Below are 23,938 nucleotides of genomic sequence, written 5' to 3'. Positions count from 1 at the left end.
CAGTGGTTTGCCTGAGGGTGGAACATGTTTGTTTCAAACTTTGCATCTGGTGGAAAGTAATTATTTTAAATTTTTTCTCATTATTTTTGTTCCTTTAAGGTAATTAACCACCACAAATGACAGTTCTCACAGTCTCATAAGCTAGTGTCAAGCTTTGGGTGAATATCATTAGAAAATGACATAACGCTGTTTTTCATTTTGCTTTCACCATTGCTGGATTTGTGTCATTTGTGTCAGTCTTTCTTACTTCGGTAGTCTGCTTGCCATTATAGGACATCTTTTTGATGGCCACCACCTCGTTGGAGTAGGAGTTACGTGCCTGGAGGAGAAAACAGAAAAATCAGGTTCTAGTAAAGTCTTGAAATTTGAAGTCTAAACATTTACGGACGGAAAGCTCTCACAAAAACACTACAATAATCCTCTCCCAAGACATCGCAGAACAATCCAGATTTCTAATTAAGCTGGGTAACTTCTTATGAGATTCTATTAAAAATATAATTTTGTAACATTATCTTACAAAAGCATCACTTGCAGTAATGTACTCTGTACTAACAGCTAGCATGTACAATCAAATTATAACTTCTCATGTGACAACACATTATCTATTATTACAACTTTACAATGTTTTACTTTATTGTCTTGCATCATCTGTTTATTAGCCTTCACTTAAGGGCGCCCACAGAAGGACTAATAGTTGCTGACAAATATATTAATAAACACAATAAACACAGGTATCTGTTTACTTGAGATGTAATGATGCCAAAAACTTTTCAAAACTTATTTGAAAAATCACAACTTGAAAAAATATCCTTTATTAAATAAGAAATTAAATAAGCATCTTTTTGTTCATATAAAATTTGCTTTTCCTTTTAATTTGAAGTGTTTCTGCTTCCTAATAAAATAAAAGCAGCAAGCCCTGACCTAAGCCTGTGTGAAAAAATGGCATGAATTGTCTTTGGCAATGAATGTTTGAACTATGTATGTACAACTGCAAAACAAAAGCAATGCAACAGTCAGTAGCAGTCATTTTATAAAAATAAAATACAATAAAATAATTAACCATGTAATAGCGATCCAGAGGTGAGCTAGATGAATTCAATGCAAAACCTCTGCTACAGAGTGACATGGCACTAACAGATTCTCTCATTTGAATTTAAACAAATTTCCTCCTGACCAAAACGCTCAGCAACGTGATTAGAAGAAGCCTGCAGGTAAGTGACTTGTGGTTATTCTACAGCTACTGCAAGTATTTGACTTGTCTGTACACATCCACATGCCCATGCTAAACCCCTGGTGTTAACCTCAAAGGCATTTGGCCTTGCGGACAGCTAGACGCAGCGGCTCAGCCTAAGCCCTTATCTCGGCTTCATCCCACTTACAAATGAATGGGAATTTCATGTTGAGATTCAAATGGAATTACAGTAACAGCAGGCAACAGAGTATTCCCCTTTGACTTTTTTCAGATTCATTTGATCCCCACGATTGCCTGTCAGTGCATGCATAATAGCCCTTCCCTCTGGTGTGATCTATAGATACATGCATATAGTAAAAAAGAAGAAAAAAATCATGTAACACTGAAATATTAAAATCCATTCAGGCTAATTGTCATCGCAGAAGAAAGAGGATGAATCAATAATTACAAGAGACTAATTCATTCAACATACATTATAGTGGTGTGTCTTCAAAACCCCGGCAGAATGATAAGCAAGGGGAATTCCCCTTGTTCTCCTCTATAATGGAGTTTCTCCTTAGTCCTCACATGCATAAACTATGAAGGCACATGCAATAGCATAGATTTCTTTGACTATACATGCAAATACAGTGGCGACCTAGAGAATATGCACGCATTTACAGAGGCAGCCACTGTCACTTTTCCTTTCTTTCATGCACTTAACCTGCAGCGATATTTTACAGCATTAAAAATGCAGGCATTTATTTCTTAAAATGTTAGACAATACAATTACATAAAAGTATTGTAAAAATGCCTGAGGTTCCTCCCATGTTTCCATCAATTTCTTTGGTGCTTAGATTTTTTTTTATCCCAAAGTGAGATGTATGAAAGGTCACAATTTCTACTGGGAATGGGTGGCACTTTTAGAGTTTCATTCTGATTTTCTTACTAAAACTTCTGCGTCCTCTGGTTGGTAGAAATGTTAATATGCTCCAGTGACTCCAAAAATTATAAGCAGTTAGCTTAATGAAGTTAGGGATGGTTCGATACCACTTTTTCCAATATGGATACCACAAACTTCAATACTGATACCAATCCAATACAGTCTCTTAAACAACCAAGCTGTTAATAGTACAATTGTAGGATGCACTTTGCTTTCCTAGCCATCTAAGACATCATACTCAAAGTGTGAAACTTCTTTTCCTTTCTTCCTTTAGTTCAAAATAACTCCAGACTCCTGACATGATGACAGCGCTGCTCACAGGTCTCACTCACGTTCTATCTACTTTTCATGTGACACATGCTGCTCATCTGCGTTATTCCTGACACTTTCGTTGCGGCATGCCACTCAAAGTTTAGTCAGGCTAAGCATTTACATAATAATTTAAGCTAAAGGATCATGAATTGGCCAGTATCAGACTGATTCTGGGTATCAGACTGGTGCATCAGAGACCCAGAGAGGTTTTTGGGACTGTATGCAGTGTGAAATGAAGACTGAAGACACTACTCAGGGGTGAAAAAGTACTTCACGTCATCTGAATGTTTTCAGGTAGTAAAGGACAGTGCACTTGTAGTATAGCTGCAAATACAATATAATCTATCATTCAGACTATTTTGATTAAACTAAGCATGATTTTAAGCATAGTTAGGATATTAATAATGCCACAATTTATGTATTTCTATCATACTAGCACAATAACCAATGTCATCAAAATGTGTCATTTCATATCGATATGTATCCTGTTGTATTTGTTAGCAGATCAGTCTTGTCAGTATTTAAACTCTGAATAAAATGTATATCTTTATCTGAAAAAAGTCATGGACTACTTTCATTAAAGCTGCTCTGGCTAACAGCTAAAGCTAGCAGTGTACCAGTTGTAATGCGGAGAGCATAAGTGTGTCAGTGAGCATAGCTCTGGCATCAGAGCAGGATTTAGACGCACACTGGAGCCTGTTAGCCAGACGGACAAGGGCACCAGGGCTACCAGGGATGTATGGGGCTGTGCGAGAGTGTGTAAATGACATGGCATAGAAGAGGATGGTAAAGCCCTGCCAGCCAAGAAAATCCTGCCCCACTATTGACTGCTTCTCTTTTTCTATAGCAAGAAAACAGCTGTCTTAAGAGGGAGGGAGGAGGCTTATCGCCCCCAGCCCTGCATCTGGAGGAGAGGGAGAGGGAGAGGGAGAGGAGAGGAGAGGAGAGGAGAGGAGAGGAGAGGAGAGGAGAGGAGAGGAGAGGAGAGGAGAGGAGAGGAGAGGAGAGGCATGCTTTCAACCCCCCCCTCCACGCAGCTTTAGAATCAAAGGCTTGATGAGTAATTAGTGATGATGAGATTAATATGAAAGGCTACAGAGAAAATGCTGAGAGGGAATCTGTCTCCTCTTAATTGCATTCAAAGAGCCCATAATGTAGCGGGCTACACTTACAACATGTGTACAAATCAGCGAATCAATAAATGAATATGTAGGGTGACTCATTCATAAATAAATCAAAGTTATATTCGTGTATTAATGATCATCACGTAGTAAAGGGCAAAGAGTGTCTTGCTTAATGGTAGATGATTTCTGAAATGGTCCAGTCGGTCATTCATCACTACTACATCTTTGCTGTTTTAATCCCACAAGCCATTAACTTGCTTTTCACTGCCTTCAAGGTCCAGTCAATATTCAATCGATAAACTTTGAAACTGAGTGAGCCTCAATACAAAAAAGGATATGTTCGATAATGAAGCAAAACTATTCTTATTCCAAGAACATCACCTGAAATGTCCTGATAATATGGCTAAGACAATCATCTTTTTTTTCATTTCATGTACAATCCAGCCAAGCAGAGGACATTTGTGATGTGGTTAAAATCCAGTTTAGATGAAGTCCTTCAATCTGTGAACAAAACTCCTTCAAAGACATTCAACAACCTTCATGGCTTCTGGAAGCCAAATTACACAGGACTGAGAATCGGCACTTACAAAGTAGACGGCCCCAAAGCTGCCATGTCCGATCTCGTGCAGGTCACAGAAGACGTCCTCGGGGTCATCTTTGAAGAAGAGGTCGGCCAGCTCGGGGTCCTTCGGCACCCCTTTCCGTGTGGACGACGGCATTATGGGCTGGACATGGGCTAGGCGCCGGGCACCACGCTCACATACACACTACTGCTGCTGCTGCTGCCGCCACCAGATATCCACGACGGGCCCGGCATTGGCCAGCTTGACCTGGGAACCAGAACAGTTAGAAGATGATGAGCTGATTACATTTTTATAAGTGTGCGCTGCACTGGACAACATAACTGTGACATTTGTTTCCTTTGGGCTAACTATGCAGATCCTAGTGGTGGGCAGTACATCTGTGAGTCCTCGGCGTCCCATTTGCCCATGACATGAATTTTGCAATGCCACCATTACTGTAATAAATGTTTTAGCATATTAAAACTTATGCGCTTTACTGTAGCTGTGATAACATGCAGGAAGAGGGCTGCACACACACTTGTAAAACTGGAGTTAACGTCCAGTAGCTACTATCTACCTGATAACCCAACTCCAGCACAACATGTAGACTGTGTCAAGTTTATTTATTCCATTACTTAATCCTTATGTTGACTAGAAATGTCCCCACAACAGCTGCAAAACCCTTATAGCTCATGTGTGCAATAAGTTCACCATCTTACTTTGGACTGCTTTATTATCAAGGGTGAGTACAAAATAAACTTTGCTTCAAAAGTGAAGGATCAATTGATATGGACTTCTAACACGGAAGCTCTAACTTTTGTCACTTTATTTGTTTTTACTGTTCATTTTGTGGGTTAGGGTGTGGGACTTGACGTTGGCACGTTGCATGGCAAGCTGTATGTACATGTACTAATAGACATGCCCCATAGTACACGGACTAGTGTATTTATATTTATATACTTTGGGTTTTCTGCAATCAGTGCAATTGAGATGTCTCATCCAGCCCTGGTCTGACTCTGAGAATGATCACAATTACATTTACTAATTACTCCTCCCAAAACACACATGGACCTGCCTCATTTTCATCCCTATTTGGAGTCAATAAGCACATCTGTTTTACATTTTTTTTCCCTTTTATATGTTCCCTTACATTGCTAAGTAAATGAATAGAGAATTGTGTCTTCAGTGAAGTATGCCTTGATATACTGTGATATAGGCTAATATAGTCACTGTAAAAAACAAAAAGAAATACTGTTAGCAGATCCTCAAATTCACACTCAGAAACTATTTTGATAATGGATTAATGGGTAATGTAATTTTTCATGCAACATGGCAGAAAATGCCATTATCAAACTCTCAGATATGGAGAGCTCCTGCTTTTCTTCATGTATTATCAAACTGAACTGAATATCTTTGGATTTTGCATTGACAAAACAAGGCATTAAAGGATATGACCTTGGACTTCGAGAGAGGGAGGGATGAACATTTTACACATATTAGACTTTGCAGCCCTAGATTTGACATGACAATTAACTTTAATATGTGTTGTTATTTGATAATACCTAGTAAAAAAAAATGACTTCAGGCAAGTAGATTTCTGACCCACTTTGTATAAAAATATTAATTTGGAACCCTGGAGGTATGATGTTATGTTATTATCCATATATTCAACATTATAGTAATTGCCATATAGTTAAACTGATAAAAATGCGTGCTAAAGCATTAAATTACACTGACACACACCACAACTTAGGCTGGTCATTGATACTGGTGAACATGTAGATAATGTTTGATCTGATGTTATGTCACAGTTCCTCCAAAAAATATGTGTGTGTGTGTGTGTGTGTGTGTGTGTGTGTGTGTGTGTGTGTGTGTGTGTGTGTGTGTGTGTGTGTGTGTGTGTGTGTGTGTGCGTGCGTGTGTGTGTGGGTCTGTCTATTAATGTTTTCCTTTGTGTATCTCATGGACAGTTGATAGGTGATAAGGCAGGGAAAAGACAGTCATATGATGACGGCTAGCTGTCTAGTCCTGCTGCCCATCCAAGTCACAGTCACACTTGCTCACGTAAACATGCTCACACACACACAGACACACACACACACAGGCACTTGACAGCTGAAGCTGAGTCACTGATGCATCATTTCCACACATGCACACAGTGTAACAGTTGCCCGCGTGTGTGCAGACAAACACACTAACACTAAATGTTTTGTATCACAAGGCTGCAGCCGGGCCGTCAAGCGTGTACGCATCCTGGACACCCTGCTCCAGTTAGCTTCACTGCACATGCATCACACACACTCGCACACATGCACACGGTTGCACACTATCCCTCTCATTCCCATCTCTCTCTCTCCCTCTCTCTTTTTCGGTCTACCATGAAATCTCTGTGCACATCAGCCAGATGCAGCAAGCAAATCTGGCTCCAAAGGCCAGCCCCACACAGAGCGAGCTGACATACAGGCAGAGGCAGCAAGACACACAGGCACCCAGGCCAAGACACTAAGCATCAGCATCATCCTAATCCCCTGCTCTTAAAGGGATCTTAACCATCACACCAACTCCAAAAATATCAGTCTTAAAGGCAAAGTCCTGTGCCCTCTGTTCCATGGCACCAGATGTATAAAGATGGCAGCTTCAAAGTCTTGGTGGGGATTACTTTTGGTATGTGAGTCTAAGGCCACACTATCTCATTGAGATTCTTGAACAATGAAAGTTCAACTGTTCCTCCTCCTGACTCAGACTCCAGACTTCAGGCCACAGTAACACTTTGCAACACGCTCTAATGCACAGGTAAAGCTGGCATTTCTGTCCCACACCAACCATAAAATTTGGCGTACCATACGCTGCTGTGGAAATACCAGGGTCCCATTTCAGGGCAAACACATTACATTGTACGTAGTTGTGATTATATAATTAGGTTTGTTTCCATCTCAGCTATCCTGACAGCAGGTGACTGTAGTGTATTGGCAAAGCAAAGGTGTGCTGCCTCCTCTTCTTCCTGCGTAAATGGAAATATCTCCTGAAGCACCATGCCAACCTGCTGCCACCTACAAAGCTGCTATAACATAACATCTCAGCACTGGGAATGGCAGCCAGTTGTACTATAGCTTGACTAAAGTCAGTTTCATGGCATTAAGCTTTGATTTCTCTTGAAGGATGTCCCAGAACACGCTTGGAAACCACCATACTGTTGACACATAAACAACAGGCATGGTTTCAGTTTACCTGCTTACATAATATGAAAGATGACATATACAGGCTTACATGCTGTCTCTGGGTCACTAAGGCATTTTTGAGAGGCATGAAACCCTTAGCTGAGACCTCCAAGTCTGTGATAGAGGTGTGACGAATTATGAACAGTAGAGTACAGCATAGCATGCATACAACCTGTAGGCTTCAGATTCCTGAATGTAACATTTATAAGCAGTTCAATGAAAAATACTTGGTCACACTGCTGTTAGTATTAGGCTCTGTGCTTGTTAGGCTTTCATTAGAAGCTCTGCACAATTCTGGCTCTTCAGATATCTGATCAAGGGGCTTGTTTAGCACTGAAAGCTGTAAATTAGCCATTAGTACTCTGTTGATTTATTAATGTGCAGGTTAACTTAACTCAAACGCAATTATTCACACATTGAACAAAGTAGCCCTTACATGAAAACCACGCAGTGCCTCTATTTGGATCTGTGTGTTTATGCCTACATCTTTGTGTATTTAGGTGTGTGTTTTGAATTGGTTTACCTACAATATGAACTTGTGTGTGTCCGTGTGTGTTAGTGAATGTTAGTGTATGTGTCTCCTGGTTGCATCAGCCCTGTCTGTCTCTCATCTCTCCTGCTTGAACTCTCCAGATAGCTACTGAAATAAAGCCTGCCCTTCTCCCCCCCAACACACACACACATACACACACACGCACATACAGCACAGACACAAACACGCTAAGACTACACTGCTTCCACTATATCAATATTAATCAGGAAAATAATAGAGAAAAACAAAAACTGGGGGAAAAGGGAGTAAGCAGATTGGACAGAGAGAGAAAGAAGGTTCAGCAGACAGACAGACAGACCCACTGAGAGTCAGCGAGCAGTTTTACCCCATGTGAAGGAGCTTTGAAAGAAGATCTAAACCGCAATGATGGAAGGAGTCGGCGGGTGACTAAAAGACAGATAAAAATGGAACAAATGAACACTGAAGTCATGTGATCACTCTGGAGACTCTGCACACCTCCCTCTCACCCTCTTTTCCACTCTTTCTCCTGCTCCTCCTCTCCTCCTCTCCTCTACTCTAAGATGTGTGAAGTGATGCAACGTGGCAACAACAGGTTGTAACACAGGGGGTTTGGTAAAGCTGTTACTAGTCCGGCAAAGCCCAGTGTTTGGACAGTTCACTCTGTATGTGTGTGTGTGTGTGTGTGTGTGTGTGTGTCTGTGTGTGTGTGTGTGTGTGTGTGTGTGTGTGTGTGTGAGTGTGTGCATCTATGAATGGTATTGTGCTGAGAGAGAGCTGATTAGGCAAATGGCTTAGACAGATTAAATGCTTGGTGTACGTGTGTGTGTGTGTGCGTGAGTGTGAGTGAATTCTTTACTACATGTGCTCTGCTACACACCACTACACAACACTGTACTTATGTGCAGGTGTGCATTAGTGTGTACAGGCAAGAATAACAAGTGTCCTGCATGCGCACAATGACATCTGAGTGAGTAAATGAGACAGCATGTTGTGTGGGTTACAGTGGGGGCGGGTAATGGTGCTAAAACATTTGCTTTATACAATAAACTACATATCATAAAAACAAATTATATGCAAAAGAGATTATACGCTTCATGCTAATCTGGCCTGGACTACTCTCTTAGAAATGCTAACTAGTGCTAACAAGAATCATAAAGGGTTCTTCAGCTTCTCCCCAAAGGCAAAGCATTTTTGGCTCCTGGAACCCTCCTCAAATAGTTCTACCTAGACCCCTACATAAAGGGTTATACCTAGAACGAGTTGTGTAAGGTTTCACAAAGAACCCCCCGGAGAGAGGTTCTACAGAGATCCCCTCTGGGGAGTAATGATTTCAACAAGAATCCTTTGTAGGGATTCTATCCAGAACCTTTCCATCTTCTAAGGGTGCTTATAAGAACCCATCCAGGAGTTTCAACAATCCTTGAAGAACTCTTTCTTTCAAGAAACATTTAATGGAGCCTATGGTCTTACCAAGACCACCTGACAAACTCTTTCTTCAAAAAAGGGTTCTTAAAAAGAAAATGGTTCTGGGTAGAACCTTGGGTCTTCAATTTCTAAGAGTGTACGCACACACACACATTTGAGAACAGTGTAGGATTCAATGTTTTTTGGAGGACAATAAAAAGGATTTTGCACTAAGGTCTTGATAGCTAATATGAAAAAGTTTTCACAAATTCTAGCCCAAGAAAATTCAAAATATAACATGGTGTTTTATCCCTGCATTTTATTCTGGCAGTGTTGGGGAAAAAAATCAAGAGTGACTCAACAGTGATTGGCTGATATGCAAGATTTCACACTGGCCAGCACAGTTCAGTCTCAGTTCATTAAATGCAATATAATACACACAAGAGCCAAAGAACCTATTCTGGGACTTCTGCAATGGTTGTGTCCATACACAAGCACATGCAGGCATACATGTGTTTAATGTGGGCTGAAGTTCAATGTGCATACACAAGAAACACAGGCATAAAGACACAAACAAACAAATACTGTACACTCTCCCACCCTGAGGCCCCCTGTTGGTGCTGTTATGACTAATTGATGTACCAACATGTTGCAGGACCAAGCCCATCAGGCTGGTGGATATGACTCCACCATGTGCTGCAACAGACAAATTTAAATGGGACATCATCACACTGATTATATACAAGAATAAACCATAAAAATGGTTCTTCAGACAGACCATGACAGTGGGCTAAAAACATTTAGGTTTAGAGAACAAAAATGAAACTGTTCACAACATTTTGAACTGAATTCAAGTCCAGCTTGACTTGCAAGTTGTGCAAAAACTTGAAAGGGTTCAACTAATGCGTTCATTCTATTACAAGCTCACTTTCTTTTCCCTTTGTGACGCCAGTCTCTTTATAAATTTCTTTAAAAAGAAAAGCTTCGATAAGGGTGAAAATGTGATTTTTCTTATCATTCAAGCACTCAGTCTCCTGGGGCTGCCTGTATTCATATGAGAGTGCAAGTGTGCTTGTGCATATTTGTATATACGCATGTGCACAGAAATATATCAACGCCATTACGCCAGTGAGAGCACACAAGTGTCCATATGTGTGCGTCAGTTTATGTGCGTGTGTGTGTGTGTATGTGCGAGTATAGCCAGGGGGTTTAGCGGCTTACTGGCCCCCCTACCGGCTTTAGGCAGGAACAGGAATTAGGCAGACTGTGGGAATTCTTACTGGGATTAAAATCACCGGCTCTAATCAGAAACGGGGGAAAAAAAAAGAACTGGCAAATCTGCCAAATTGTGCGTTGAGACATAGAGTGAGGGGAGTGTGTGTATAAGAAAGAAAGAATAAGAATTACGTAATGATTCAGTTCTCTTAACTCCAACCATGACATTAAAGAGAGCAGGCTTAAGGCTTTAGAGATGTGTGTGTGTGTGTTTGTGTGTGAAGGGACACATATATGCGTGAGCAAGGAAGCTTGTATCATACTCACACACAGAAAAAAATGTAAATCACTGCACTTCAGTAATCCAGTCTAATAAAAACTTAAAGACTGCAAGCAGATAGAACCTCACATCTCAGCAGAGTGCAAGGTCCCTGGAGAGCACTGCATGCGTGTGTGTGTGACGTGTGCATGCCTGTGTGTGCAGGACCCCTGCATGACATGAAATAGGTCAACCTCATTGTGAATGATATAGAAGCCTTTTAAATGCACAATGCCTGGTTGTATGGTGATGACTAGGCAATTAAAGGGGCAAAATGTGATAGGGCTGTTTCTTAGCAATGAAACAAATCTAAAGTGGTTGTACTTCCTGTAAATCAACACACTGCCAGGTATGTAGATTTACATACCGGTATATGTATCCATGCACACATACACACACACACACACACACACACACACACACACACACACACACACACACACACACACACACACACACACACACACACACACACACTTAATACCACAATGGCTTAATTCAAATCTCAATCCTCCAGCGTGTGCTTTCGTGGACTTCAGTCATTGTATGACGTATCTGAAATGTTCGCTGTCATTACGTCCGCTGTAGCAAAATGTACTCTCCACACATCCTACACAAATTGTGAGTGGGGATATTGGTCATAAAAATAGTCAATTAATCATCAGCAGAGAGGAAGATGTCAATCAAGCACATTTTGTACACATCTCACTGCCTTAAAACTAGAATTACTGCCTCATGGTTGTATGCGTCCACCATCCAGTCAAGTTGCAGTTTGCATTTACATGTCTGTCCAGGCTTTAGTTTGGGGAATTTAATGATAAGGTATTAAGTGCATTTTTTGTTAATAAAATCGAAATCATCACTATATTGACATGCCTGATTCCAGTGAATAATTTCCAGTGAGAAACACGATGTCTTTGCTTAGAGAGTACAGCGGGCTGACAGAGAGCTTCACAGTGAAGTTGACCTTTGAACTTTGTGATAGAAAGTGTCACCACCTCATAAATTTTATCCTACTAGATACTTGTGTGAACACCAGTCATAATTAGCATATAAATGCTTGAGTTATGGCCAAAACTGTGTTTTGCCAGGTGATGGTGACCTTGATCTCTGACCACCAAAATCTAATCAGTTCATTCCAGAGTCCAAGTGGGACTTTGTCCATTCATTCATTTCTCACCATATCTTTTAGAGGAAATTTCTTCAGACAACACAGCTGTCATGGGGACATAAAGACATCTAATCAGGTAAATAAGTGAAAACACCCGTATGGGTGGACCAGGGGTGTGCAGGGCCTTTAAGCTGCTGTGACCCCTCTTGTCTTCTTAACCTGATTATGGATTTCAAGAGCCCTAGCCAGTCCAACCTTCACAGCTACTCTGCCCTCAAGTTCCCCAGTTTGCAAGAGAGAGGAAGTGCAGATATCTGAAATCAGCCCTCATCTTGCCCAGAGGGTTGTTCCATAACCCAAATTGTTCCCCCTCTACCACACCCAATCCCCACAAGCGCTTTCCCCATTCATGGTGTGACTCAAAAGCAAGATTTTGCCCATGGCATAGAACGTACGCTTACTCACACACATTCACGCTTTACTTCCCGCTGACTCGAATGATTGGTCTTGGCTCTATGTATGATGATCAGAACCTCACAAAAGGTTGCCACTATTGCCCAATTCACAAAAGACAAACCACAGACAAACCTCACACTTCCTTCAAATCACAACAGCTTAATGATGCTTGAGCTGGACAACCTTGTAGGAAAAATTACAGAAAAACATCCCAAAACAAAGTTAAGGAAATACAAGCAGTATTTTGAAACAGTGGTTTCAAATATCTGCAAACTCAGGACTACTGCTGTCCACATTCATCCACAATATTTAATTTTCAGTAATTCAACAAACACAAACACAATGACTGCAATGTTTACTTGGCTACAAGAATATAAGATTGCTGCAAAATGTAAAGTCTAACATGAACGATCAAACATGTTTTAGTTTACCATTGTCAACCATGAATCTGGTCTGACCTAAAAGACTTGCAGTTTAAAGTATCCAGCCATTTCTTTTTTTGCATGTCACCAACAAGCAACCTCAAATAGTTATGTTGCAGCAATCCCCACACACAGGAATGCACTACACACACACAGACAACTTGAGAAAGCCACGGTAAAGGCCAGGGAAACTTTGCCTGCTTTCAGACTCAGTTTTAATTCAGTGTGACACAGAGTTCGCTGCTCTGCCGGCTGTTATGTACATCGGAGTGCCGGCAGAGCAGCAACCTTTCATTACAAGACAAACAAGACCCAGTTTATAGTACAGTCGGCTGATGCCTGCGCTGCCCGTCCAGCTGCAGCATGAAGGGGATTTTGACACACACATATGCGCGCACACACACACACAAATACCTTTACTGTACAAAGAAAGAGTGAAACAGAATGAACTCCAGGGTGACCTCAATGAGACAAGCGTAGCAGGAATGTTGGATGCTTGCAACAGTCTGCTTAACAGATAAATCATTTGTATGTTGTGTCTGACATTTTGCTTATTTAACTTTTTTGCATGGAAATTGCAGAAAAAATAAACAAATTGGCAAAAACAGAAGCAGAGCTATAACCTACCTGTAGGAAATGTGTAAAGGGGGTGACAGACTAGCCTCTATCTCCGTCTCTCTCCGTCTTCCTCTCTCCTTAGATTAGGTCCAGATTTGATGTCTTGCTGACTTTCCTCATGACTGGAATGATACTGTACCTGAGGTAAGAGAAAGGAGGAAACAAAAGAAGGGTTAGATGGTTGGATTAAGATTAAATAGGTACATTTAAGCCTTTTCTTTCCAAAATTGGCAAAAATTCTCTGGTTCCCACTTCTCATACGTGGATGTCCTGGTTTCTTTTGTGTTCTCTGATAGTAAATTCCTGTGGGCTTTACACAAAAAGGCAATTTGAACCTTGGAAGATTTTATCAGCATTATTCACTATGTTAAACACCAAACAATTATTAGATTAATTGAGAAAATAATTGCCAGCTTGATCTGTAATGAAAATCATTATTTTTTCAGCCCTAAATATGATTCTTATATGACTGATTTTAAATAATGTGTCTTTCTGACGCTGATGATGATCCGATGCACATAGTGGCTGGACTTCAAACCTAGATGCTAATAAGTTTGTCTTCTTTTCTGTTTTTAGCATTTTGTCTCTAATACTTGCATTTTAACAGCTATATTAGCACATGACTGACAAGAGTAGCAGCCTCTACAAGCATCTGCATTGCAGTAACACATTTTTATGTGCCACAGAGTCAGACTTCCTAAGATATTTGCAGGATTGCTTTACAGCACAATGGGCTGCTGCTTTGCAGCTCATAACACACGAGAGGAGCAAAAGGAAGGTAATGTTCCTCCAGTACAAACAGGGGAAAAGCTTTCAAATTTCCTCACAATAGCAGATGGTGAAATGACTCAACAGCCAATGAAAATCTCTTTAATGACTGTCAGTTATTATCCTCTCAACAACTCCAGGATCCACGGAAAGGATCCCTTCTTTTATCGGCTTTAGGAAAGATGACAATATTACTGCCACAACAGAAAGTTCAAAGGAAATATGCTTTAAATACATGGAAGTATTACCAATGTATCACCTGTATGAAATAACGGCTGTTATTTATCTCCATCAGGATGCCTTAAAATGTATGACTATTTTGATAATCGATTCTATATTAGAGTCATTTTATATTAGAGTCATTTTTATATTAGAGTGGCTGTTCCACCTTCTTAAATGTAAGGATTTGCCACTTTTTTGTCATTTATGATGACAAGTCTTTGGGTTTTGACCAAAAGAAGTTATTTGAAGACATCACTATGGGTTTGGGAATTGTGATGAGCATTTTTTAAAAATTTTGACAATCATAAGACTAAACAATTAATCAATTAATTGTGAAAATGATCCACAGATGAATCAATAATGAAAATAATTGCTAGTTGCAGCAGTAGTATAAACTGTATGATAGTAAGGTGAAGGAACCATCTCAATGGTTATTGATTTTCTACACCTGCTTGTCCACATTCAGGGACACATGGAGCCCAATATTTATCCCAGAAAGCACTGAGCAGACAGTGTCAAAAACTAAATGTCTTGACATTTTATACAGGGGAAGCGTCTCCTATTTGCAGCTGAACACATCCTCATTCTTCCTCTTTCAAATAAACAAGTTCAAGGACACTACACACAGCGCTGTAGACAAACACGAGCTTTCACACGCAGACACACACACACACCCACAAGCACAAGCACAGATTCAATATTTTCTCCCACATATACACACACAGTATTACACGCAGTATACCCGCACAAACACATCAAATCTGAGCGACTTGTTCTGACAGCAGAGCGCCGTCAGCTACTGGACTGTGTTTCGTTTTGACAAGCAGGTGGTGCGGCATCCACAGCACCGCCAGTGAACACAACCTGACCCTGAACTATACACATTGTCATTTACAAGACCAGCACACAATTAAACCAACTGTTGTCCACAACCAGCCTGACAATGAGGAAGTACAGATGATCCATTATTCAGCCTGTAAAAGACCCTGTGACCTTCGCTTTGAGACACTTTAATCCCTGGGTGGAATCAAACTGGAACGGCTACTTTCTTCCTCCCCTCTACCACTTCGATTTGATCAATTTCTCACCCTGCCCTCTCGTCTTATTGGTTTCACCCTCCCAGCCCTCCTCCTCTCTCCTTTTGATCGTACCGGGCGGCAGATTGGGTGCTCAGAGGAGCTGCATTCAATAATAAAAGAAGGAGAGGGGATGGAGGGATGAGAGAAGAGGGATAAAAATGTATTGTGCCCCTTCTGAGTGTCCCTGAATGATTTATAACACAAACTGACGCTTGCATGAGCCTCTGGGGAAGTTGTGGCTGCACTTCTCCTCCTCCTCGCTCACTCCACCCTGCTTGGCATTTGAGACCAACCAACAAGAGAGAGATATAGATAGAAAGAGAGAAAGAGTGAGAAAAAGTGTAAGGGTTAGAACTTGTGTCTGGTAAGTCCATCTTAAAAAGGCTTATTTTAAATGTGACGTGTAGACTCACATCCCTCAAAAAAAGAGTTCAGTGACTGCCTGCCAGACTCCGTTAGCATATCGCTCAGTTTAACTGTTACAAACATGGACTCCTTCTTTAAGATTATTAATGATTTCTTAAGACTCATAAACAGCCACTGACTCATTCAGTATTTATGTTCGCTTCGTGTGAAGTGAGTGAAGGTGAAACTGTGGAATGACACAGACCAAAACAAAAACTTTCCACAGTAGGATGGAAATTTCAGAGATGAACATACTGATTGTAGCTGGTTGTTGTTGGAGAAGCCAGTTTTTCACCTCTTTTCACACCTGATTCAATGCGGTAAACATATTACATATTTCTCCTTTCAAGATTTAATCTCAACATTTGCTAATTTCAGTTTCACACTCAATTAATCTATCCAAAGATGTCCAGTTTAGAACATCATACAGAGAAAACCAGAAAATCCTCACATTGGAGAAGTCACAGGGAATTATGCAGACAGATTAATGATGATGATCAATCAATTAACTGATTGATTAAAATCTAAAAATTTTATAAATACCACATGTATACACATTTGCTGCGAGTGGGACAACAGCAACAGCAGAAAGAAAGGCAGCATCAATTACATTTAAAAGAAGGTCAACTTGGTTGTCTGGCGGTCTTGTGGTTAAAACCAATACTATATATACTGCCACTGCAATGGCAGCTAGGTGTCCCAGTGACCATGAATTCAATTTGTGTGTGTGCGTGTGTTTGTGTGTGTGCGTGTGTGCGCAAATGTATTGTGAAGAAAAAGGCCAAGTTGCAAAGGTCAGTGGGCCATCTGATGCAGGGCATGATAACATCTGCTAAAAACACAGAAAAGGCGAGAGAAAATATGAGAAAAGGCAAGGAGGATGTGATAGTGTCATTAAACAGTAACAACATGAAAAGAGACGAGCGATAACTAAGAGGAGAGTGACTACACAGAAAAACAGAAAGAGAGAATCCGAAAGAGAGCAAATGGAGCTGAAGTCGGCAATGATCCACTTCCTGATTTGCAGGCTTTGCTTCTTTTTTAGGTTAATATTAAGCTGCTTTTCACAGACAGCTTGGTCGGACTAAATTAATTGGACAATGCTCACCACACGCTTTACAAACTACAACCATTAGCAGAAGTGGGAAAAACAGAAAACATACAAAGTTACAGAAAAATAAAGTATTTATGTGTGTTGTTTTGCCACCCTGTGAGTTCCAGACCTTCAGAGCGAGGCCACTTTTGTTTAGCCAGATCATTTTAGCCAATTCTTACTTCTTCTAAAGCTTGTGTGGGGTTAAGGTCAGGCAATGTCGGCTCTAACTATAGTAGGATAAACATCACATCATCCCCGGTGCAGTGGTACCACAGGCTTTCTGACAAAGTTTGCTGGTGCATCGGCTAATGATACAAATCTTGATATCCAACTCCCACTTTCCATTCCTCCTGTTACATGACACACGCTGTGATATGAATCATAAATCCTGAGTCACAAGCCGTCAATTTCCGAGGCAGGACTTGGCCGAGCAAACTGTTTCGACAACGTTGTATTGCATTTCTGTTCTTGGGCAAAACAATCCAATGGAACAGCTTTCAGAGGGACTGGCCAAACAATTCATCAAGCTGGATGTGATATCGGGTATCAAACAAGGACTCCAGCCAAGTTCAGGCCTCTTTCTCTTTTAGTTTTTCACATGGAGATTTCCAAGAGCTCATGAAATGTTGGCCAACAGGTATCCATGATGCCATCACTTCCTGGATGACTACCTGGGGAATTCAAATTACTGTTGAGTCAATAAACAAGCAGTTCTCTTAGGTATGAATATTGTTCATGAATCTGCACACTTAAAACTCTAAAAACAAATATACAAGAGGTTATCATAATTTATTTGTCTTAATTATAACTTTGAGCCCTCACTTGCCTGAATTTAATCAATGATAATGAGATTCAATGTTCATAAATCCAACAGTCAAGGATTCCCAGAGCGCCTGATGATGACTGAGGTGGGCTTTTGATGAGTCATGCTGGGGGTAGGTGTGCTTTAAATCACACGTCCCTTTAGTGAAATACTGCTTTAAATAAAGCTGAGACAACCAAATATGAGACGATTTCCACAATACGCGAAATTCTCCCCGGATGAAAATAAACTAATCCACTGAGATAGAAAGAAACTAAACATTATGTCCTGATTATCCTGCCAGGGCGGCATGGTGTGGATTTTTATAGCAGTGACTCATTTTCACAGAGTGAAGAATACTCACACACACACACACACACACACACATACACACACACACACATACACACACACGCATACATACTCTGTAAAGCAGGATTTGGAGACTTCAGGGCAGCTCTCATCCCAGGAGCTTAGTGACACTATTGAGACATGCATGCATACAAACACACACATACACACACACCAAAGACTGTTACCTTCTCAGACTAGTTTTAAGGCTAATGCCAACATAAATGTGGGTGTTGGTGGATTGAGGGACAAATACGAGACAAATAAGTGGCCTATCCTCTAAACCTAAAACCCTGGGCCAACTCTAAATCTGTAGTTTATTTGAAGAGATTTCCTCTTGTTGCCTTAAAGCAAAAACAGCCCAAAACCTCACAGTGGCGATTCCACTTTGTGTCGTGGATGTTTTAAAAGTTGGACTTGGCATCAATGACCTTTTATGAACCTCTATACTTCCTTCTTGCATGAGCACACCGGGGATGAAGTGCTCACCTGAGATGAGCTTGTGAGCCTTCAACAATGGGAGACAGAAAAAACAAACCAGTGACTTTTGAGCAGTGAGCTTACCCTTTATGAAAAATCCTGGAACAAGTCAGCAAACGGGGCATCAGCAAAAGTATGACTGACCAAATATGCACTAAATACACAACAAGAGCGACACAAATAAACAGCACAAATTTGCTAATTGATTAAGCTTCTGAAGAAAAAAAGAAAAGTCACACCACAGCAAAAAAAGATGTAGGCCTAATGATAATCAAGTGAACATGACCTGGGGCTACGTAATCAATAAAAAGAAGACAAATATAATTACCTGGATACACCTAATATAAAGGAGAACTTGGTGTGTTTCAATACTTAGTTCAGGACCTGAAACTGTACTATAGCTGCACGAGGACGTATTTCAGCACTGCTGCAGCAGTTGGCACCAAGTTTGAAGAAGCAGAGGAGTCATTTTAGAGACCCGATTGACTCAGAGCAGCAGCTCAGTTCATTCATACTCTTCACCCGGTTGGAAAGTTAAACAAAGATGTTTTCTTCAGACGGCTGAAGCTTCATATAATGTACACATTATCGTCACACAGTAGCTCGCAGCTCATCTGCTATTCTTCTTTGAAACCATTCTCTGCAGTTTTTCTCCCCTTTAACATATAAAACAGAGAGAAAGCTTGTATTGACCGGATACATGATTATCTTAGCTTAGATTAAACACTGGACGTAAGTGGGAACATCTAGCCTGGCTCCAAGATGCATCCAGGGCGATCAGATCACAAGTGGACCATTGTAAGCATGGACGTGAATGCACCCAAGATGCACTGAGGATGGATTTTGAGGTCAGATCACTCTGACCACATTCAGAGGTGATCTGGGCAGCATGTGACCACATTCTATCAGCAGTGTGTACGCCATGTGTCCTGGGCCACACACTCAACTGACCTCCTGTAAGTACATCACCTGGTTCATTGTAATGCAAATGATGTGTTTGTGAAACCTGCCGGGATAAGCAGAGGATGTTTGTTAACATCCTCTGTTCATTTGCACATAGAGCATCGAAGTGAAACAGCTACGGCAAATTCTTGATCATTCATGCCTTCTTGTAAATTCAGAAATAAATGCAATACATTGAGTTGTTTCTTTCCTGGACAAAAAGGTTGGGATGAAGAGTGGACAGGAGAGAGGCTCTGTGGTGCGCTGGGACAAACACTTTCACCTTCTTTGATTCTGAAATTAATGTATTTCCTTTTCCTCTGTGCAGGACACACACTTTACCTGTCTCTGACTGTGTGTAAATCTGATGTTTCACTAATCACAAAGTTTAGGTATAAAATATAAAATCCCAGTGCACCACAGGTCTCTCCTGCCGGGCTGCTGACGCCACAAGTAAAGCATGTAGGGATTTAGTGTGTAGTGTGTTTAGTGTATGTTTTAGTGTGAATTAATGAACATTCAACTCTTTATTTGCATATAGAGCAGGAACGTGAGATCAAATCATGAGTGGTCACTCGAGATGCATCTGGAGACACATTGTAATGCCAGGTGTGAACTCGCATACTTAAAACTGTCCACTCCTGATCAGACTACATAGATGCATTTTAATGCCATGAAGAGCCTGTAAGAGTGAAAAAAAAGTGCCTCTACAGCTCACTAATTATCACGTATCATGTTCATTATCATCGTTTTGCAGGGATTTATGTGTTGGACTGTTTCGTGGCTGGCCGCAGTAACTTCCTGGAGCTACCTTTTATTCTGGTCCTTAAAACACATTTTGAAAATTTTAAGCAGTTAAATGTGACTATAAGCCACACTTGAGTACATAGTGCAACAATCCTCCCCTCTATATACACGTCAATAATAGCAGATCAGCTCTAAATGGTGCCAAGCCCCATCATTCATACTTGTAGATTAAGCAGAGGAGTGCAGCTCCTCTTTTGCTCTAAAGCTTTAGGTCAATATCAGTCTAAATCTCCACACTGAAGCCACTTGCAATAATGCAGACTTACAGGATAGCACACGCAAAACTACCGCACATAAAAGCCTTCACATGTGAGAAATATTTTCACACTGTTTTTTCCTCACACACACATATCCATATATAGGATTCTTGTGTAAAGTGGCAGCTATGCAATATTAACTTAGCCTAGGGCATGTGAGAGGTGTTTGGATGTAGCCAGGGGCTGCAGGGGAAAAGATAATCTCTCTCATTTATGAGGCTTTGGACCGGCACTGTCACTAAACTTCAAACACTGTTATGTCTATGGTTTAGTCACTCATGCATACACATACAGTGGAAACCTCTTGTAGTGATCATGTCTGTCCAGGTAAAATTATCCAGGCTATTTTCTATTATTTTCTATTTTACATTTCTTCTTCTTTCTTTCTTAGTGATTATAGTTTCACGGTTGCATCTTATTGGCTCATTTTTGTAAGTTTATCATAAACTTTGAGGAGCCAACTGTGCAAATGAATGTCCTGTTTATGTAATTTGATTTTCCTATCATTAGTTGTTTTAGAGTTGAAATGAAATGATCCATCAATTAATGAATTACTTAATTATGAGTAAATTCTCATAAAGTATTAAAATAATCTATTCATCATTACATCAAAGAGTGGTAAAAGTGGCAAAAATGCACAGGTTTGTGCTTCTCAAATGTGATTATTCTCTGTAAATAGTAGGCAGTACATTGATCTGGATCAATATATTGATTTAATGTTCACGCAAAATCAGTGATCCATGCACAGTGATAATATCGATCTATATCGTCGCCTTTATGACACACCTTTTGAAATTCCTAGGGCATGTCTTTGTCACAATCAACTATAAGTATTCAGTCATTAGGTTGATGTAACTAATGCAGTTAAATGGACATATGATACCGTCTGATACTGATCGTAGACCCCTGAACTGAATCAAAATCATTGTGGCAGACTTTGTGATATCAGCAAATATCTGTATGATCGTCCAAAGAATCAATATAATATTGCATCATGATGAAACTTGTCATTTACACCCCTGGTAAATGAGGATAGTGAACTTCATGTCTTTGTGTTTAGGACTACTGGTCAGATGAAACAAGACATTTTAAGACTTCACTTTGAGCATTTTATAATCCAAACAATTAATCAATTGAGAAAATAACTGCAAGGTTAATCAATAATTAAAACAACTGTCAGCTGCAGTCCTTATTTATCTAAAAGAATGTCCATCATCTAAGTAGTAGATTAGGGCTGAAACGATTCCTAGAGGAACTCGATAACTAAAAATCACTGATGCAAATTTTTACATCAACGCTTGTTTAATCCACACATACAACGCAGGAGTGTTGTAACCGAACAGAGTTTGTCCGAGATCCATTTGGCACCGCTGACTAAATTCAACCATCACAGTGTGAAATAGTTACACTGCCACTCCTGCTTTAAAGTAATAATTAATCTCGATTGCAGAGGTGCGGTGAAAAGACAGGACAGATGCACGCTGTGTTTTAATGTGAAGCATTGTGTTGAACAGAGTCTTAAAAAAACATGAAGAGCAACTCATTTAAAAGCTGTCGTGTTGCCTCCATCGAAATCCCGTAGGCTGTGACTTTTGCCATGATCAGTGGCAACTGAACTGGGAACTGGGAAACTGGGCATGCTGTCATCACAGAAATAGATCATAAGATTGTGATATTTATTGTAATTTTGGCAATATCTACTGCCTTTCTTTAGACACAGACTGCACAGTATTTTAAAATGGACAACTAATTAGTTTCTGTCTTAGAAAAATCAACAATTTTATGAGACTTATTTATCATTTTCTCTTTTGTATATTTAATATTGCTCCTTAATATAGCAAAGGTATTTCTTATCTGATTACTTGAATAATAAATTGAATAATCAGTAGAATAGGCCACTTCTAAATTTCTAAAATAATCAATCAGCCCTATGGTGAATTATGCTTTGCAACTTCCTCACAATGAAAAAAGCTAATAAATGAATGCCTGACATACTGCTGACCAGTTTCTTTCGGTCGTTTGCAATGGTACAGTTCTGTGGGTTTCATACAGGGCATAATAATGTTGCCTCATTCAAAATAAAAAGTCTTTCTTTCAGATGGAAGAGATAAAGATGATTCCATCAAAATCAAAATCTCAGAGATAATCTAACATAAGGCATATGTTAGACAAGCTCAGACACATACGCACAGCTTTGGTCACACACACTCTGGCACACAAAGACCGCCCCTCATTCAGTGTGAAAGCTTTTTTAGAGCAATCCCATGAATCCAGAGGGGTCACTGTGTGTGTTCGTCCCTCCGGAGTGAAGCCTGGAGTTTTCTCTATTAAAGCCATTCATCCTCTCTGGCAAGTATCAGTGCTCGCGCCTGTTCAGCTGAGCTTTTTTTTTTTTTTCAACCTGGTCAATAGTGTGTGTGGTCTACTGTCTTGCTTTTTCCAAAACCCACACAGTCTTTCACACACATACACACAAGCAAAATCAATCTCTGCACTGTCTTCTTCCAAACCCCTCCCCCTTAAATAAATACAAACACACACACACACACACTGAATGAAACAAGCAAACACACTAAGTGCAGTGTCACAGAGCGCCGTCACAGGGCTGTTAAATTATTCAACAGTCCCTCACAGACAATTTTGCACATCAGAGAAAGTGGGAAGGAGGAGCAGGGGGCTGCTCATGGGTACCACTAGAGGGGATTGAGTATTATACAGGATCAACAGGTTACACACACATACACAGAGAGGAGGATAGAGAGCTGAAGAGCAGCACCTTTTGCTATAGAAGCTGCAATTTAAGCAACACAGGTAATAAGATGCTTCTTCACTTTCAAAGCGAGAGGACTACACTTCCTTTTACTCGACGTACCCTGTAATCCACTATCAACACCTCTTCAACTGTTTATAAGGGCCTTGGGAGACAGTAGCTCAGGTGGTAGAGCAAACTGACCATCCATCATAGGATCGGTGGATAGGAGAAGGAAACTCTGAAAACAGGGGAAAAAAAGGCCGGGATGCACCTGATTAACCGCCTGAACAAAGGGCAATAAAGAAGGGAGTACACTGACTGAACCTTGATCTTGAACAAACACACACCACTATACCACTTTTAGATGAATGAAAACTGACTTTTTATGTCCCTTAGTTCCCAAATAAATTCGGTGCTAGACAAAGAAGACAGGGTGTGTATGTTTATGTGTGCTGAAACCATGCAGAGTATTAAAGTAATTAAAAAAAATAAGTAGAGCTAATTAATTGAATAATTTATTATGAAATTAAATGCCAACTATCCTAACTACTTGTTTCTTACCAATTTTTTAAAATATGAAAAATCAT

The 23,938-nt window shown here is 40.3% G+C and overlaps 1 protein-coding gene across 2 annotated transcripts in view; it reads right to left on the bottom strand.

Annotated features, from left to right (window-relative positions):
* The window catches only part of taok3a (TAO kinase 3a), an 83,883-nt gene that overhangs the window by 38,053 nt on the left and 21,892 nt on the right, over positions 1-23,938 (bottom strand). For both annotated transcript variants that reach the window (XM_084728361.1, XM_084728362.1), the window contains exons 2-4: positions 13,400-13,529; positions 4,138-4,380; positions 248-319 (exon numbers count right to left, since the gene is read on the bottom strand). In XM_084728361.1, the coding sequence (XP_084584487.1) occupies positions 248-319; positions 4,138-4,269 (204 nt within the window). In that variant the 5' untranslated portion in view covers positions 4,270-4,380; positions 13,400-13,529. The remainder of the gene's footprint in view (positions 1-247; positions 320-4,137; positions 4,381-13,399; positions 13,530-23,938) is intronic.

Source organism: Lutjanus erythropterus, chromosome 10 (genome assembly GCF_056507025.1).
Source record: "Lutjanus erythropterus isolate fLutEry1 chromosome 10, fLutEry1.hap2, whole genome shotgun sequence".
NCBI classification, from domain to species: Eukaryota; Metazoa; Chordata; class Actinopteri; order Lutjaniformes; family Lutjanidae; genus Lutjanus; species Lutjanus erythropterus.
This window is presented reverse-complemented; position numbering and strand designations above follow the sequence as displayed.